We start from the raw sequence: 16,724 nt of genomic DNA, 5'->3' as shown, positions 1-16,724 counted from the left end.
AATATAAAATACGGTTAGGTAATTAAATATCGGTGTAAAATTACTTTACATTTTAAGTATATTAAAATTAAATTCTTTTTATTATTTTTTACAACCTTAGCTTAGTTAGTAAGTAGGTGTGATGTGATGTGAAGTGGGAAATATCCCACACGTGACCAGACCTAGTACGGATCTTATCTTCCCCTTTTTGGTACTTAACCTTCCTTAAGCGGAATATGAACAAAAACATCAACATCATCACCGCACCATTTCTTTGTTTATTCTTTTTTCACATAAACAAATACATTAAGATTCGGACACACACACAGACAGAGATTGCGTTAGAGAGAGAAACCTCGGATCCAAAATGTTCTTCATTCTTATTCTAATCTAACCACAACGTCACAGCTACCATATCTGTTCTTATTCCAACTCTTTTCTTCATTCAACTTTGAATTAAGATTGCCCCATACCCACTTTCTCTTTCTTGATTGAAAGCTAAGTTTTCTCTCTTTCTCTTTCCATCAGATAAGAGATAAAGTTGCATGTGAGAGGACAAGGACAATACCCTGATGAAAGTGTTCCTTCAAGACCCAGCAAAATCCATGCCCTATTGTTTGTTCCTGAATGCACACAACATACTTGTTACAATGCCAATACCAATACGATCATGATTGCTATTGATTTTATTTGGTGGGGTGTGTGTGATGCAATGTGGGTTGATATGTGGCACTTATAGGGGTGGTCCTACAAGTTAGGGGTGAGAAGATACCCTTTTGGATCTTGTAGGCAACAATGGCAATGTTCCGCAAGTTCTTCTATAAGAAGCCCCCAGATGGGCTTCTAGAAATCAGTGAGAGGGTTTATGGTAAGTTCTCTCTGCTTTGGCTCATTGGCTCTTTTGGAAGTGAAACAATATACTGTTGAGTTTCATCTTTGTGCTATTTTTGGCTGAGGGAATATTGTGGTATGTATAGTTTATTTTGTTGATTTTAGAGTCAACAGTAGGAATTGCATGAATTTCTTACATTTTTATTGTACAAATATGCGATCATTGAAGTGATTCCAGCTGTTCAATGATATTATTTATGCTGTATTGAATGGTAGTTGATATGAAACGCTGATATTTCCCACCTATGTGGACAGGTATAAATTTTCTTTGTGCAATCAGTATTCTTAATTTACAATATATTGTCCTTTGATTATTTTTAGTGAATGGTGAATGTGGTAAGGAGATGCATTTTGGTATGTCTCTGAGAATGTGGGCATTTTTTTTAATTAGTTGATCATAAGGAAGAATTTTACTACACAGCTATAAGAGATGTGTTGTTGTCATATACTTTTGGGCAGTAGAAAAACCAACAATAAATAAGTTCAACATTGCAGATATGTGAATATGCTTGATAAGTAGACAACTAAAGTAAACTTAGGAAATAATGCATCAGAATGAGAATGGGAGTAGCACCTATTTTGGAAAAAAAAGTGGTAGAATTTTGTCTTAGGTGGTTTGGTTATGAACTATTGAAACCCCAATAAGAAGAGCGTATCTGATTGAGGATATCTTGATAGCTGGAGGTAGAAAGCAACCTAGAAAGCTATAGCCAAAATCATTTTGAGAAAGATAGATTTTACTTTTCTATCGTACAATGGTACACTATAGCATCCTTTGATCCATAATAGTTGCCAACCCCACCTAATGGGACATGACTTGGTTGTTGTTGTTGTTGTAATGTGTCATTTGTTCATTTCATTATCTTAAAAGGATCTATATATCACATATATCTCTTTGTGATTATTTATTTTATTCTTTTGCTGTGTATGCAGTCTTTGATTATTGCTTTACGACTGATCTTATGGATGACGATGAACATAAAGTGCATATAAGGGGGACAATTGAGCAACTTTGTGATCACTTCCCTGAAGCTTCATATATGGTGTTCAACATGCGGGAGGGAGAAAATCAAAGCCAGATTTCTAACATTTTGAATGATTATGATATGACTGTGATGGACTATCCTCGACAGTATGAAGGTTGCCCAATACTTACCATGGAGATGATCCACCATTTCCTGAGATCATGTGAAAACTGGCTTCAGCTTGGGCTACAAAATATTGTCTTAATGCATTGTGAACGAGGTGGATGGCCCGTTTTAGCATTTATGCTAGCCGCTTTCTTGATTTATAGAAAGCAATTTACAGGAGAGCTGAAAACATTAGAAATGATATACAAGCAAGCTCCGAGGGAACTTTTGCAATTGATGTCACCATTGAATCCACTGCCTTCACAATTGAGGTATCTTCAATATATATCAAGAAGAAATGTTGGTTCAGAATGGCCTCCTCTAGATAGAGCAGTTACATTGGACTGTGTAATTATAAGAATCATTCCTAATATGGATGGAGAGGGTGGTTGCCGTCCTATATTTCGGATATATGGACAGGACCCTTTTATGGCAGCTGATCGGACTCCCAAAGTTCTTTTTTCGACTCCCAAAAGGAGCAAATTTGTTCGGCATTATAAGCAGGTGACACCTGCCTCTATTCAAATTTTTTTTCCCCACAATTCATGCTGATTTATGAATTATGATTCAAGACAATTAAACTGTCTCTCTTTGTATTGTTCTTGCATTTTGTATCGAGATATTTATTCCATAATCTGTATAATATTCTAAACCATATGTGATGCTGTGGGCTTCTTATATTGAAATAGTTTATACTTGCATACGAACAGGGTGACAATATATAAATACATAGGCCTAATCTCCCTTATTATCATTTCCTTTTTTATTTTCCTACAACTAGGCAGTTTTCCAAACCCAAAATTATGAACTCAAGTTAAATTAGACTATATTCATTCCTTTTATTATTTATAATAATGTTTTTATATTCCCCATGACGGTTACATCTGGTGTCTTTGTTTGGATATGAGGAAATGGACTATCTTTAATATGAACAGAATGTTAGAAAACCTGTAGTGCTTTAAAGGGGGATACCTAAGAGTGTGCTAATTGTTTTGCATTGATATTCACTTATGCTGTTTCACCATTCGATTTAAAGACAAAATTCTCAGAATTTTAACAAATATTTGCTTTTATTGATTGGGTCTCATTCTTATGATTTGCTTATATAAAACTGGTTGGAGTCAACATAAAATTCTATTAATTGCAATTAAAAATTTGTTTCTTCTTCTCTTTATACACAATAGGATATGATCCATTGGCACTGTTGAACTCAGATTAAAATAGCAGCATATTTTTCCCTCATTTTTTTTATTTGATCATGTTTAGGTAGAGTTCTTAAACAAAGATCTATTATGTTCTATTTTACTCTTATTCTACATTATTTTGTTTATTTTGTGTTTCGTATTTGTTGCAGGCTGATACAGAACTGGTTAAGATTGACATACATTGTCATGTTCAAGGGGATGTCGTTCTTGAGTGTATTACTCTAGAAAATGATTTGGATCGTGAAAAAATGATGTTTCGTGTGATGTTTAATACAGGATTCATAAGGTCAAATATTTTGATGCTTAACCGTGATGACCTTGACATATTATGGGATACTAAAGATGACTTCCCAAAAGATTTTAGAGTAGAGGTAGTTATATCTTTCTTTGCTTCTACTTTTATTAGCAATTAATGACAAAATTAACTTAAAATCTTTACTGAGCATGTTGTATATTGCGCTGCAGATTCTTTTCTCGGATATGGAAACAAAATCTTCTGTTATTTCAATTGATCTGCCTTATCTTGAGGAGAAGGATGGCCTACCGATTGAAGCATTTGCTAAGGCTAAAAAAATTTTCAGCCATGTTGACTGGCTCGACACAAATATTGAGGTAGCATCTGTGCTACAACAAATCACAGGATCAAATATCTTTTTGGAAAAATTGGATGGTGCAGTTTCTCCCAAAATGAGCCATTTGCGAAAGGATTCATCGCCTAGAGGATTTAAATTTGATTCCAAGACACAAGTCAGTGTGAAGAGTCCTGACTCCACATTTGAGGGGAAACTTGCTATGTCCTCACTCAAATCTGGAGATGCTTCTGTAGAAAAGAAGGTAGAAGCATTTGAATCAATGGTGTCGCAAGAACATAACATCAAGACTCCTACTCATATGGGTCAGGGGTACCAACCTATTCCCACAATTGGAGTCTCAGCACATTCAGATGCTACTTGGAAGGAAATGAAGTCGGTAGAATCAAAGGAACCAATGGAAAATAACACCGAGTTTCCTACATCTATGATTCAAGGGAAACAATCAACTCACTTAATCGGACCATCTACGGTTGCAAAATCCAATGCAAAGTTGGAAAATGACACCATGCATCCTACATCTTTGGCTCAAAGCATACAATCTATTTCCACACTAACTGATGCAAATTCAGCACTGTTGGAATCAAGCAAAAAGGATACTGAATCATTAAAGTCACCGGCATTGTTGGAAAATGATAGAAGATCTAAACTTGAACCAGAGAAGATGCCACAAAGTGATTTGAACAGATCCACTTCTGCAGTTCAGGGGACAATTCCTACTTCATCAATTGAATCACCCATCAATGCTCCTATGCAAAAGAAGATATATTCACTGGAAGAACCACACTCAGTTCCAGCAAGTGACATTAAGACTCACACTTCAGTGGGTCCGAGGACACATCTCACTCCCTCAAGAGATTCAAGTTCTGCTATTGCACAGGTTGAATCATTAGAAACAAACGCATTATCGGAAAACGATACCAAGTATCCTCTATGTATAGCTCAGGAGAAACAGTCTATTCAAGTAACCAAATCCGTGGTTGCAAACTCAAACAAGGAGGAGGTTAGGGAATTGGAAGCAAAGATGTTGTCAGATATTGATTCCAAGAGTCTCCCATCCATAGTTCAGAGGAAACAAGATAGTCCTTTACCTGAACCACGCATTGGCAGTAAGTTTTCTGCTTCAATTGCTCAGGGGAAACAGTCTATTCCCTCAATTGAACCGTGTATGTATGCTAATTCAATGGAAAAGAAGATTGAACCACTAGAGTCAATGATGAAGAATACTGAATCATTAGAATCGAAGGCATTGCTTAAAAATGAGGCGAAGATATTGACATCGGCTCAGGAGAAACAGTCTATTCCATTGATTGAACCATCTATCAATGCTAATTCTATGGAAAAGATTAGACCATTAGAGTCCATGGTAAAGGATACGGAATCATCAGTGTCGACGGTGTCACTCAAAAGTGAGACCAAGAGCTCGAAATCTATGGCTCAGGAGAAACAATCTATTCCGTTGATTGAACCATCTACTGATGCTAAGTCAATGGAAAAGAAGAAGGATATTAAACAATTAGAATCAAATTCATCAATTAAAAGTGATGTAAAGAGTTCGACATCTATGGCTCAGGAGGAACAGTCTATTCCCTTGATTGAACCATCCCAGGATGTAAATTCAATCAAGGCCCGAGAGTCAATGACGTTATCAGAAACCGTTACTAAGAGTCTCCCATTTACAAATCAGAGGAAACAACATAGTCCCTCACTTGAGCCACCTGTCGATGCAACCTCAAGTAAAAAGATGACTGAATCTAATGAATTGCAGGTTCCTTTACAGTTTCCTAAAATCATATCTCCACAGGTGCATCAAGCAATTCGACCAGCTCCAGCACCAGGTTCACCTTCAGCTATCACAAGATTTCCGAGTTCATCATCAGCTCTTGGAATAATGTCTGTGTTGCAGGATGATGCACCAAAGGATATGAAAGAAGAAGTCACACATGCAGTGAAATCTCCTCTGTCCGGTAGTATGTCTCCCCCGGACTCAAAGGTGTCGAAATCGGCAGAGCATAGTCCTGAACATATTTTGCATACATCACCAGTAAAACCTTCGGTGGATGCTGTTGCGACCATAGAGAAGACTTTTGGGCTCAATGCTCCTGTGGTTTCTCCTTCCCGTTCTCCATCTACACCTTCATCACCACCTCAAAGTGAGCCTTTTGCAAAATCAATACAAACTACTGATATCCATAACCTCCATCCTTCCCATCCCCCTCCTCCTCCTCATGCAACCCCTTCCCTTCCCAAAACATCATCTTCCATTGTCAAAGATTCATTTAAAAGTCCGTCTCCTCTGCCTCCTCCTCCTCCTCCTCCTCCTCCACCTCCATCTTTAACTAGACAGTCCTCATTATCTTCAGCTGATGGCCCCTTGAGTATGAACAAGGCTGCTGCTATGCCTATTCGACCTCCCCCACCTCCTCTGTCAACTGGACAGACATCATCATCTTCAATACCTCCTCCTCCTCCTCCTATGTCTGGACTTCCTCCTTCTGCAGTGTCTCATCCCCCTGCCCCACCTCCTCCTCCTGTTCCTTCGGGCACCACACCTAGTCCTCCTATATCACTGGCTCCACCTCCACCTCCTCCCTCAGCTTCTGCATCTGCAAATGTTCCACCTGTACCCCCACCTCCACTTCCGAATGGATTGACAAGATCTGGCTCTTTGTCATCACAAGCTAATGCTAATGTGGCTCGAGTTCCTGGACCGCCTCCAGTTCCCGGACTGCCTGGGGTTCCTGGACCGCCTGCAGCCCCTGGGCCGCCTGGGAAAGGACGTGGCCTGTTGCGAGCAAATTCCAAAGGTATCTGTACTAAAAAGAGCAATCTGAAACCTTACCATTGGTTAAAGTTAACAAGGGTCATGCAAGGAAGTTTATGGGCTGAGACTCAAAAACTTGATGAAGCTTCAAGGTATGACTTGTGTGTTAAGCCTTCTCTTTGGTGTTATAAGAGAGTGACTCAAAGATCATGTGATTTTCTCATTATTATTTATTTATCATTTTTCTTTTAAAATCTTTTTGGTGCTAGGACTCCAGAGTTTGACATGTCAGAACTGGAGTCTCTTTTCTCTGCAACTGCTCCAAATTCTGATGCAAACGAAGGAAAATCAACTCTACGTTCTGGACAGAAAGTGGATAAAGTCCAACTGGTATGTTTTTTGCTTTTGGTAGTACTGTTCTGGCTAGTTATTTAGGTTTGGTTTAGTAAAGCTTTGATTTTTCAGAAGTAGCTTAAAGTTTGGTTTTCAAATAGAGCTTCCCAAAAGTTGCAACAGCTATGTTTGGTAAATCAAAATAAAAATGACTTTCAATAAACATAAACTACAAAAATTATGTTTGGTAAAATTACTTTTAACATTTAAAATGACTTTAATAGACATAAATATAATAAGAAATAAGAATAAATATAGATATTTATTAATATATAAAGTTATATTAGACTCTCTAATTTTAGAAGTACGAGCTAACTTTGAAACATATCTACATATGTGCTTTAAAAAACATCCTTAGCTTTTCAAAACTAAGCACATGCACATGACCTTTTTATTTACCGAATACAAAGTGTGCATAAGTACCTCTTCAGAAAACTTTATTCTCATTTCACTTGTTTCAATAGGTCCAGAAATAATTATCTATCCATTCTGATGTTCATTAAATAAACTCATAAAAGTTACGACTTTAATTTTAATTATGAAAATCAATTTATTAAAAGTTTGTCACTTCTAAGTAACTTGTCTACTGCTTTTTCCACTTTAATTATTTTGACCACCAAACAATTATTTTAATTTTTCTTATAACTGAAGATATATATTGTATTCCACCTATGGAGTTTTCATTTATCTCTTGAATCTTGTGTCATGCCTTTCATTAAGGCCTGAGTTCTTCAGTTAATTTATTGTCAATATTTTGTTTTATAGAATTTGAGATCTTAATAAAGGATCCATGCTATCATGCAGATTGAACTCAGGCGTGCATATAACTGTGAGATCATGCTTTCAAAAGTCAAAATACCCTTGGCTGATCTAATGGTGAGATATTCCTTGCGTAATCTTTTTTGCATGAAGATGCTATGAGCATTTTACATTTAATGATAGATCCTAGGGAAAGTTCATTCTTTGACACTTTTTCAAATTCCTAAGTAGTAAATGCTTATCAGCTTATGGAAATTCATTTTAGTGGCAACATTTAAAAAATACTGCTAAAATTAAAGTAATACTTTTTTAATATTTGAAAACAATTTTAATTTGATAATAACAAGTAAAAAGTGTTGCAAGAACGTAAAAAAAGTATGATCTTAATTTTAGCAACACTTTTCAAGAAAGTTGTATAGTTGCCGTAATAATAGCCATCATAGACTCCACTATAAAAACAAATGATCTGAATATATATTTGTCTTAGAATTAACCTAAGCCTAGTTGTCCACTTATGAATATATCTCTTTTGGTACCACATTGGTATGGTCATGAACATTTGAGTTTAAATTGAAATCATAAGTTTTATAAAATTGTCTTTTCACATTATTTACACCAATGTCTCAGAGCTCTGTGCTAGCATTGGATGAATCAGCATTAGATATTGATCAGGTTGAAAACCTCATCAAGTTCTGCCCAACCAAGGAAGAGATGGAGCTGCTCAAGGTATCAAACACTTTGTTCTCTTCTTCGACTCGAACTTCATATCATAGGCTAAGAAAACATTGGTTTGCAACAATCTTGGTTTAACTGAGCTGTAGCCATACTTTATATGCAGAACTATACTGGAGATAAGGAGCACTTAGGAAGGTGTGAACAGGTAAGTGGATTTTACTTATTTCTAACTACTCTTTTCTTTTACTTATCTTTAACTAGGGAGTTTCTTATGGTAAGATTATTAGCACTGATGGTATAATAAAAAAGTTAAAAAGTAGTGCTGTGAATTATGTAAACTAGACCCATTAAATTAATTTGAGATTTTATTTGCAATAGAGATGAAGCTTTCTTATATAGTAAACTTGAGCCTAGTCTCTTGATAATACTTTCCACATTTCTTTAGTATAGTTATTTTTTTTTGTTTTTTCCCCTTTCAATTTTTCCTGATTTGCTCTAATTTGCTTTTGAATCTTATGATAGTTCTTCTTGGAATTAATGAAAGTACCCAGAGTGGAAAACAAGCTAAGAGTTTTCTCTTTTAAGATTCAATTCAACTCTCAGGTTAGAAGAAAATCATGCAATCTTTTTTTTTCCAGAATATATATATATATATATATATATTATTCTGTTTTATAATTCTTGGCATCTGTATCATATTCTTGTAGGTTTCAGAACTCAAGAGAGACTTGAATATTGTGAACAGTGCATCTGAAGAGGTTACTCATGTATACTTGTCTCTTAAAATGATATGTTTACCCGTGCAAGGTTAAAAAAAAGCACACATTTGGCAGAAATACTAAATTGAAATAATTTTAACAGAATGGTCTAGTATATGATTTCAATTTGAATATACTATTAATGCAATAAAATTTACAGACATTTATATATGATATTATTTGCATAATTTTTGCAACGGTATAAACCTCGAATACTTTTACTAATTCATTTACACACAATTAAACCTTTTTATAAAATATTTTTCGTTGATAGTATCTCAGCATTAGATTTACAATATACTATTATTTATGAAATTCGAGTTATGAATATTTTGTCATAGAATTGTGTACATATGATTCCACTAACATGATGACACGCTCTCTTATAAATACAGATAGATAGATAAATAGATAGTCTAATTCCATAGCCACCACTATTCAGCTTCTGTTGTTGTGTGTCTCAGATCAGGAGTTCAGTCAAGTTGAAAAGAATCATGCAGACCATTCTTTCTCTTGGCAATGCTTTGAACCACGGAACTGCAAGAGGTGAGCTAAAGTTTTGGCCTTCACCAGCCTAAATTGTGTCAAAGGGAGTATAACCAAGAAAAAAAATAAAAAACTAGCCTGTTTGGTTTGTGAAAATGTTTTTTGTTTCCATTCTCAATGGTTTCTGTAAAAGAAAAAAAGACTGAAAACTTCACAGAATTCTAAAAATAGAAAATATTGAAAATAAAAATAGTATATGTTTTTGAAAGCCAAACAAGCAAACTTGGACTTTTTTGCTATTTCCTTAGTTTTGTTCATCCATTATTAAAATTTTAAAGGAGAACAGTGCCATCACAGTGTTGATTGCTTTCTTACTTATTAATTTATAAGATTAATGCAGGTTCTGCACTTGGATTTCGATTGGATAGTCTCCTTAAACTCACTGATACACGTGCCAGGAACAACAAGATGACTCTTATGCATTATCTTTGTAAGGTACGTTTATTCACCTTGAATTTCTTACAGGAACCTGTTGTTCCTTGCAAATCTTATGTCTCGTGTACAACCATAGGTAAGATTTTCTTGTCCTTTTGTAAAACACATTCATTGGTGTTTTATTCCACATGAATTGGTTGGTGGAATTCATCAACAAAGTTGAAGGTCATTAACTATTTGAGAATCATTGAAGCTGGCTACTTAACTCTTTTTCCCTCACATTCTCATCCATAAAGCAAAGAACTAAGCATGAACCTGAGGAAAAAGATATCTATTAGTAGTATAGTTTAGCATAATGGTGATGTTTATTGAGTTATTGAAATTTCATGTTGCTTTGCGTACTAACCTTCAGAACTTATTTGATGCTCAAGAAAATGAACACTATTTCATTGGTATTCTATGATATTCGACAGCAAATGTTTGTTCTTCCAGTATACAACAACACTCTTGCTTGCAGCTCTTGTTGGACCATGCAAATATATTAGTGAATTGTTATGTCTGAATGAATAATAGAGATAATAATTATTTTGATGGTTGAGAAATTGTAGGTGATTTCTAAAAAGCTTCCAGAGCTTTTAGAATTCCCCCAAGGCCTAGTGAATTTGGAGGCTTCAACGAAGGTACCATTCTTCGTTTATTGTACCGTCATAATCATCATAAGAAGTGGTTTCATTTTACTCTTTTGAAAATTGGTATAGGCTGTTTATTAACCAAGTATACCATACAGATACAATTGAAATATTTGGCAGAGGAAATGCAAGCTATTAGTAAAGGACTGGAGAAAGTAGTTCAGGAATTGACGGCATCAGAGAATGATGGGCCGGTGTCAGTAAACTTCTGCCAGGTACATATGCATATATATGCACACAGGCATGCAGGCACTCACACTCGCACACACACCATTATATGGGATCATGAGTGATGATACCCTTGTAAGGGGATCTGAAACTGGTCTTAAACACAGATCTGTTTTTGCATACATTCTAATTATGATAAAATATTTAGCTTATTTTATTGTTTGTTCCATTTGGTTATGTTCAGATACTAAAGGAATTTCTTTCTAATGGTGAAGCTGAAGTGAGGGCTTTGGCTCAACTTTATGCTAATGTGGTATGGATCTAGTTCTACTCTCTTAAGTTTAGTTTAAACTGTGAACTCTAAGTTTGATGATTTAGGAATGTGTTTGAAACGTTGAATCTGGATGTACCAGGGTAGAAATGCAGATGCATTGGCTCTGTACTTCGGAGAAGATCCAGCACGTGTCCCATTTGAACAAGGTAACCAGTTACCATCATTCAGTCTATGTTATCATTTTTTGTTCCTCTTCATCTCGGGGATTCCATCTTAACTTAGTTATGGAAATGGTTTGATACTAGGAAGAACTCAGTGCGACTATGATGGAGTACTTATTACTAATGGTTTAATTTTTTGTAATTTGCTGTAGTTGTATCTACTCTGCTCAACTTTGTGAGGATGTTTGTCAAAGCGCATGAAGAAAACTGTAAGCAGATGGAATTCGATAAGAAGAAAGCTGAGAAGGAAGCAGAAAACGAGAAGGTGAAGATAACTCATAAGGAGTCAGAAAATGTGATGCAGCCGGCCATCAAAAGTGCGGATATCAATTGAACAGATGCATTTTTTTAAGGCCTCAGAGCTTCTAAATAGCCATTACACAGCCTTAGAGCTTCAATTTGGTTGGGTGGATGGATGACGTATACACTTCCATAACTTATGCTATGATACTTGAATTATATAATGCAAGAATTGTGAAGCTTGCAGAAAAAAGTCTCAAGCTTAGGATAATTTTAAGCAGTAAGCTTTCCAGAAACCTCCTCTATGTTGAGATTTTTATGCAAAATAGTCTTTTTATCTTTTATCATGTAAACTTAATTTCATTCTCAATTCTTGCAGAAAATCAGATTTGTGGTGCTCAGCATGAGGAACTATTTTGGTGTAAAAGGTATTTTGACTTAGTTTTACCATGTTAGTCTTGAATTTTCTGTCTACTGAGCAGTAGCCATGTAAATGTGATGCAGTTAATATATATATATTTTTCCCCTCAGATAAGATAGGGTAGTATTTGAGTTGTTATTTTAATATTAGAGCACTTAGAGGCAGCTATACTGAGAGTTTCCAACTTTATTTAATTATGTGCACTAATGAAGATAAATGCTATGTAAATATTAAGGTATTGATTAGAATGAAAGTTATTCATTGTACTTATCCATTTTTCTTGAAGTTCTGATTTAACATTTGATTTATTTTATTACACTCTTTGTATTCAATTTCTGTCTCATAATTGAACAAAATCACTAAGTAGAGAAGTTAACACCAATCACATAATTTTTGCATGAGCTAAAACTAATTAAACTTACATAGTTTTGAATACAGCAATTTACCAAACTAAACTAATAATTCATCCTAATTTGACAAACTATGCTACTATTGAAGTCCTTAAAAAATCTCTATACAATTGCATTAATTGATCTCAGTTTTCATCACCCTGCTGGAACCCCAAATTGAGGTTTAGGTCTTGTTCCTTACTCTGACCAGTGATGGTGCGTGCAACTGCTTCAGCCAATGCTGCAGTGAACTCAGGATCTTTGATTAAGGAATTTGCATATTCTTCAATTTTGGTGTTACTTTTTTGCATAGTAACATCATCACAACATAGTCTTATTGAATCTGTTTGATGAGACCATTTTTTATAATTTTCTAAGATTGGAAGAGGTAAATCATTATTATTTTTACTATTATTATTGTTATTTTTATTAGCCACTGAGCCTTTGGGAGTGGATGAAGAAGGCATTGAAGAATCTTGAATTGCAGCATGGTTGTGCTCTCCATCATAAGTTGCAACTAATATAGACTTGTCATGTATGCATTTTTGCACCTACCATATAAATGAGTAATAATAAGTGCAACAAGGTTAGAGTCTATGAGACCAAAAATTTGTATCTAAATCACTCATCAACACAATAATTCCACACAAGCTTAATTTCTTGAATTTATTCACATGAAATATACTCTTTCTGTCTACTTTTAATTGAGGGGAAAAAATCCATATTAATTACACTTCATAATTGTTTGCAGAAGCTAAATCTTCATTCTTGTTTGATTATAATTCTCTAATTTGAGTAACCATATGCCAATTTTAGTGGGAATTGTTTAACAATCAATTAGACAACCAAACATTATTTCAACAAAAGAAAAAAGTTGACTTAGTAGAGTTGACTACATAGATGGATGGTATAATAATCATACTAGAGTATAAAAAACAAGTTTATATTATAATAAGTATTGAATAAAATTTAGCAAGTTAGATATTGAATGTATTATATTATAAGAAGAATTTCAAGTGTATCAGGTATACTGGTATTCTAATAATTTTAATCGTTGATCTTAATTATAAAAAATATATATAATATATATTAACTAAAATCGGTTAAAATTATTAGAACATCGAGTACATTTAAAAACTTTTCTATATTATATATATACCTTCTTCTTGGCTGGGCAACTAGGGGCCATGGAACACCTGAAGTAGGCTCTTGGTGAAACATTGTCTTTGGTAACCTTCTGTCCATACTTCCTCCATTGGTATCCATCTCTTATCATCTAATATCACCAAAGGGAATTCCAAATTTATTAATAGACCTTGTGAAACTTTAGGGTAAAAACTTGAGTTTTAATGAATAATTTGATATAACAATGCTCTGCACCCACCAAATAACGGTTACTTTAATGATTAGTATATTAAAAAAATAATGTATCTAAATATAAAATATGTCTAAATATATCAATTTTTGTAAGTGTCAGCAAGGTAGGTTTCTTTGTAGAATTGTAGGATATAGTAAATGAACTCATATGAATTTAATTTTGATGCATTTTCAGAGTAAAACAATTTTATACGTGAATCCAATCACATAATGTCATATCATCAAAAGTAACTATTATTTTTATTGACCACCTGAATGGTCATCTAAAAAGATGGATGTGATTATTGTACGATTGTGTAAAATATTTTACATCAAAATTAAATTCAATAATAATAATAATAATGGGGCATGTATACTAAATTACTAACCAAAGTATCATCCTTGGGGTTGGTTCTGACAAAGATTTGCAATGGCCTTTTAGCTGTCGGAAACTCTAGTCTTGGTCTCTTGCAATTTGTTGAGTCAACAATAGGCATTGAATTATTGAAGCCTATTATTTGCTCTGATTCCTTGTTTATATCTTGAATTTGGGATTGAAGGCTTTTGAATTTGTTGCTTAGAACCTCAAACATCAATCTTAGAGCACTATTCTCCTCTTTCACTCGTTGCAATTCCACTTGAAGAGCTTCCACCTAAATGAAATTAAATGAATTGAACATGGTTAATTAATTCTGTATATTTTCAAATTTCTTAATGATATTCATATATAGGAGTTTCATGTTTTAATGTTTATTATTAATATTGTTTGCCACTGCATAATTAATTAACCCAGAAAAGTAAAACAAGAACAATAATCTTAACAAACTTTTGCTTATAATAAGTTACATTATCCAAGGATTTTGATGATACATGATATACATAATGGTATCGTTTGATTCATATAGCCGATTCTATACAGTGGGATAAGATTTTATTGTTATATTGTACAGAACATATGCTTACTCATACATATTCATATGGTTAAAAAAAAAAAGATGAAAAAGAAGCAAAACCAAATTAAGGAACCCAGATGTTTTACCTTTTCATCCATTATTGTGATATAGTAGGTTGAAGTTGAAGTTGAACAGCCTTCAATTACTCACAACTCAGTGATGAATTGATCTATCTATAAATGAATCATAAAATAAGAACATATATTGTAATAGTAATGGTGTATGTTCCACAAAAAAGGTGATATAATAATAATAAATATATAAAGAATTGGGTACGTAGTTGAAGAGTAAGATGATAGAAATTCAATTCACTCTTCAATAGTGTCTATAATAATTGTTCTGGACCAAATACAATGAAAGCTAATGGCAAAGTATGTAGAATCTTCTCTCTTAATTCTAACAAGTAGTAAAATTGTTCAATTCAACTCCATGTGTTAGAAAAAATTCTAAGAGAGTTGGAATATATATAAACAATAGTATATAAGAAAGAATAAATTCTTTGAACAGTTGAAAGATGGGGATAATATTTTCCACAAATATTAGAGCGTATGCACCATGATGTCACCACCAATTACATAAGCATTGGATTTTAGATGAGACACAAAGTTTTGTTTTTTCTTTGGTGAAAATGTCACACCAACCAACAACGTGTTCTTTGGATCATAAAAAGCTAAGGATTAAAATTTGTTAAAATCGAAGAAAGTGTTAAAGTGATAAAATAATAAAATTAATTATTTTTAAATTAAAATAATAATTTTAACAATTTTTTATTTTAAAATATTTAAATTCAGATGTAATGGACTTTACCATTAAAGTCTTTGATTATTTATTAGTTTATTTTTAATTTTGATTACGCATAGAATAGAGACAAGAAAATTAGAAAACAAGAAAGTAAGATGCCATACACATCTAAGAAAGTGGGTCCCACCAGAAAATACCGACCCCCGCGTGGCCCGTGGGATGGAGGCGGCGAATGGCTGGATGTGGATGGGATGCATAGGAATTTTTCTCCCTAAATATTGTTAGAATTTTTTTTTACAAGTGGTTTTAACGGAAAAACAAAGGAAGCTAATTACTTTTTTTTTTTAATAATATGCTATATAATTAAAAAATATTATCATTTTTAATTAATATTTAAATAATAATAATTTATATTTATTCAGATTATATTTATATATTTTAAAATTTATATATATAAATTAACAAAATTTATTTATTAAAAATAATTTAATATTTATGCCGATTTAATTATTAATCTCCAAAAGTTTTTTTTTAAGTGCGTTAAAAGTTATTTAATATTGTCATCTGGTTGACTCATTAAAAATCTTACTAATGAAAGTGGTGAGTTAAGCAAATATTTTGTGTTCTAAATTTCTATGATATTGATATTGTTAAAAAATTTTAAAAAGGCTTGAAATAATAAATTAGAAATAGAAAATAAAGAGAAATTGTCACAAATATTTAGAATATTATGGTTTTCTTTTCTATTTTGCATCATCATCGTCGTCGTCAAGTTTTCATAGCTATGTATGTAAGAGTAATTAAGACTATGTTTTTTCAATTAAATCGCAAAAGAAATACAGTCTGAGAAGATATAGATTCTCTATTAGTATTTTTTACCAAATTAAAAGTGATAATAATATTAAGTGATTTAGGCTGCGTTTGTTTATAAAATTGGGACATTAAGACATAAAATTATGTTTGGTAGAAGAGACATAAATAGAGATAATATATCTAGAGACACTGAATTAGTATATTTTATATCTATCCTGACAGGAAGGACACAAAAACACTAATAAAGGACATAACTTATTTTATATTTTTTCTTTTATTATTTTTTTTAATTTTTCATAATTATATTTTTTATTGTTATATTTTTCATCTCAAATTTTTTGAATGAAAAAAAAAAGAGAATAAATTGAATTTTCATAATTTGTTCTACTTTATC

The 16,724-nt window shown here is 33.2% G+C and overlaps 2 protein-coding genes across 2 annotated transcripts; one reads left to right on the top strand and one right to left on the bottom strand.

The window, feature by feature from the left end:
* Positions 1–281: 281 nt before the first annotated feature.
* On the top strand, positions 282–12,306 carry LOC107495601 (formin-like protein 18). The gene is made up of 18 exons (XM_016116765.3): positions 282–847; positions 1,804–2,504; positions 3,355–3,576; positions 3,671–6,711; positions 6,829–6,949; positions 7,757–7,828; positions 8,339–8,437; positions 8,550–8,591; positions 8,909–8,989; positions 9,094–9,144; positions 9,609–9,690; positions 10,031–10,125; positions 10,674–10,745; positions 10,853–10,969; positions 11,167–11,235; positions 11,336–11,402; positions 11,570–11,937; positions 12,037–12,306. The coding sequence occupies exons 1-17, from the start codon at positions 775–777 to the stop codon at positions 11,749–11,751; spliced, it is 5,187 nt and encodes a 1,728-aa protein (XP_015972251.1). The 5' UTR covers positions 282–774; the 3' UTR covers positions 11,752–11,937; positions 12,037–12,306.
* A 149-nt stretch (positions 12,307–12,455) lies between these two features.
* Positions 12,456–15,050, bottom strand: LOC107495603 (probable WRKY transcription factor 40). Its single transcript, XM_016116767.3, has 4 exons — positions 14,863–15,050; positions 14,213–14,476; positions 13,627–13,743; positions 12,456–13,018 (listed from the first exon to the last, which is right to left on the bottom strand). Exons 1-4 carry the CDS (start codon positions 14,872–14,874, stop codon positions 12,614–12,616), a joined length of 798 nt encoding a protein of 265 aa, XP_015972253.1. The 5' UTR covers positions 14,875–15,050; the 3' UTR covers positions 12,456–12,613.
* Between the last annotated feature and the right edge of the window lie 1,674 nt (positions 15,051–16,724).

This window comes from Arachis duranensis, chromosome 6, assembly GCF_000817695.3.
Source record: "Arachis duranensis cultivar V14167 chromosome 6, aradu.V14167.gnm2.J7QH, whole genome shotgun sequence".
Taxonomy (NCBI): Eukaryota; Viridiplantae; Streptophyta; class Magnoliopsida; order Fabales; family Fabaceae; genus Arachis; species Arachis duranensis.
The sequence above is the reverse complement of the archived record's forward strand: the minus strand, read 5'-3'. Positions and strand labels throughout refer to the sequence as shown.

Coding starts and splice junctions, on each gene's coding strand:
- LOC107495601 (XM_016116765.3), top strand. CDS start 775: ATGGCAATGTTCCGCAAGTTCTTCTATAAGAAGCCCCCAGATGGGCTT. Junction 10,126..10,673: donor TTATGCATTATCTTTGTAAG/GTACGTTTATTC, acceptor GAGAAATTGTAG/GTGATTTCTAAAAAGCTTCC. Junction 11,236..11,335: donor CTCAACTTTATGCTAATGTG/GTATGGATCTAG, acceptor TGGATGTACCAG/GGTAGAAATGCAGATGCATT.
- LOC107495603 (XM_016116767.3), bottom strand. Junction 13,744..14,212: donor ACCCCAAGGATGATACTTTG/GTTAGTAATTTA, acceptor TGGTGATATTAG/ATGATAAGAGATGGATACCA. Junction 13,019..13,626: donor GTTGCCCAGCCAAGAAGAAG/GTATATATATAA, acceptor TTTATATGGTAG/GTGCAAAAATGCATACATGA.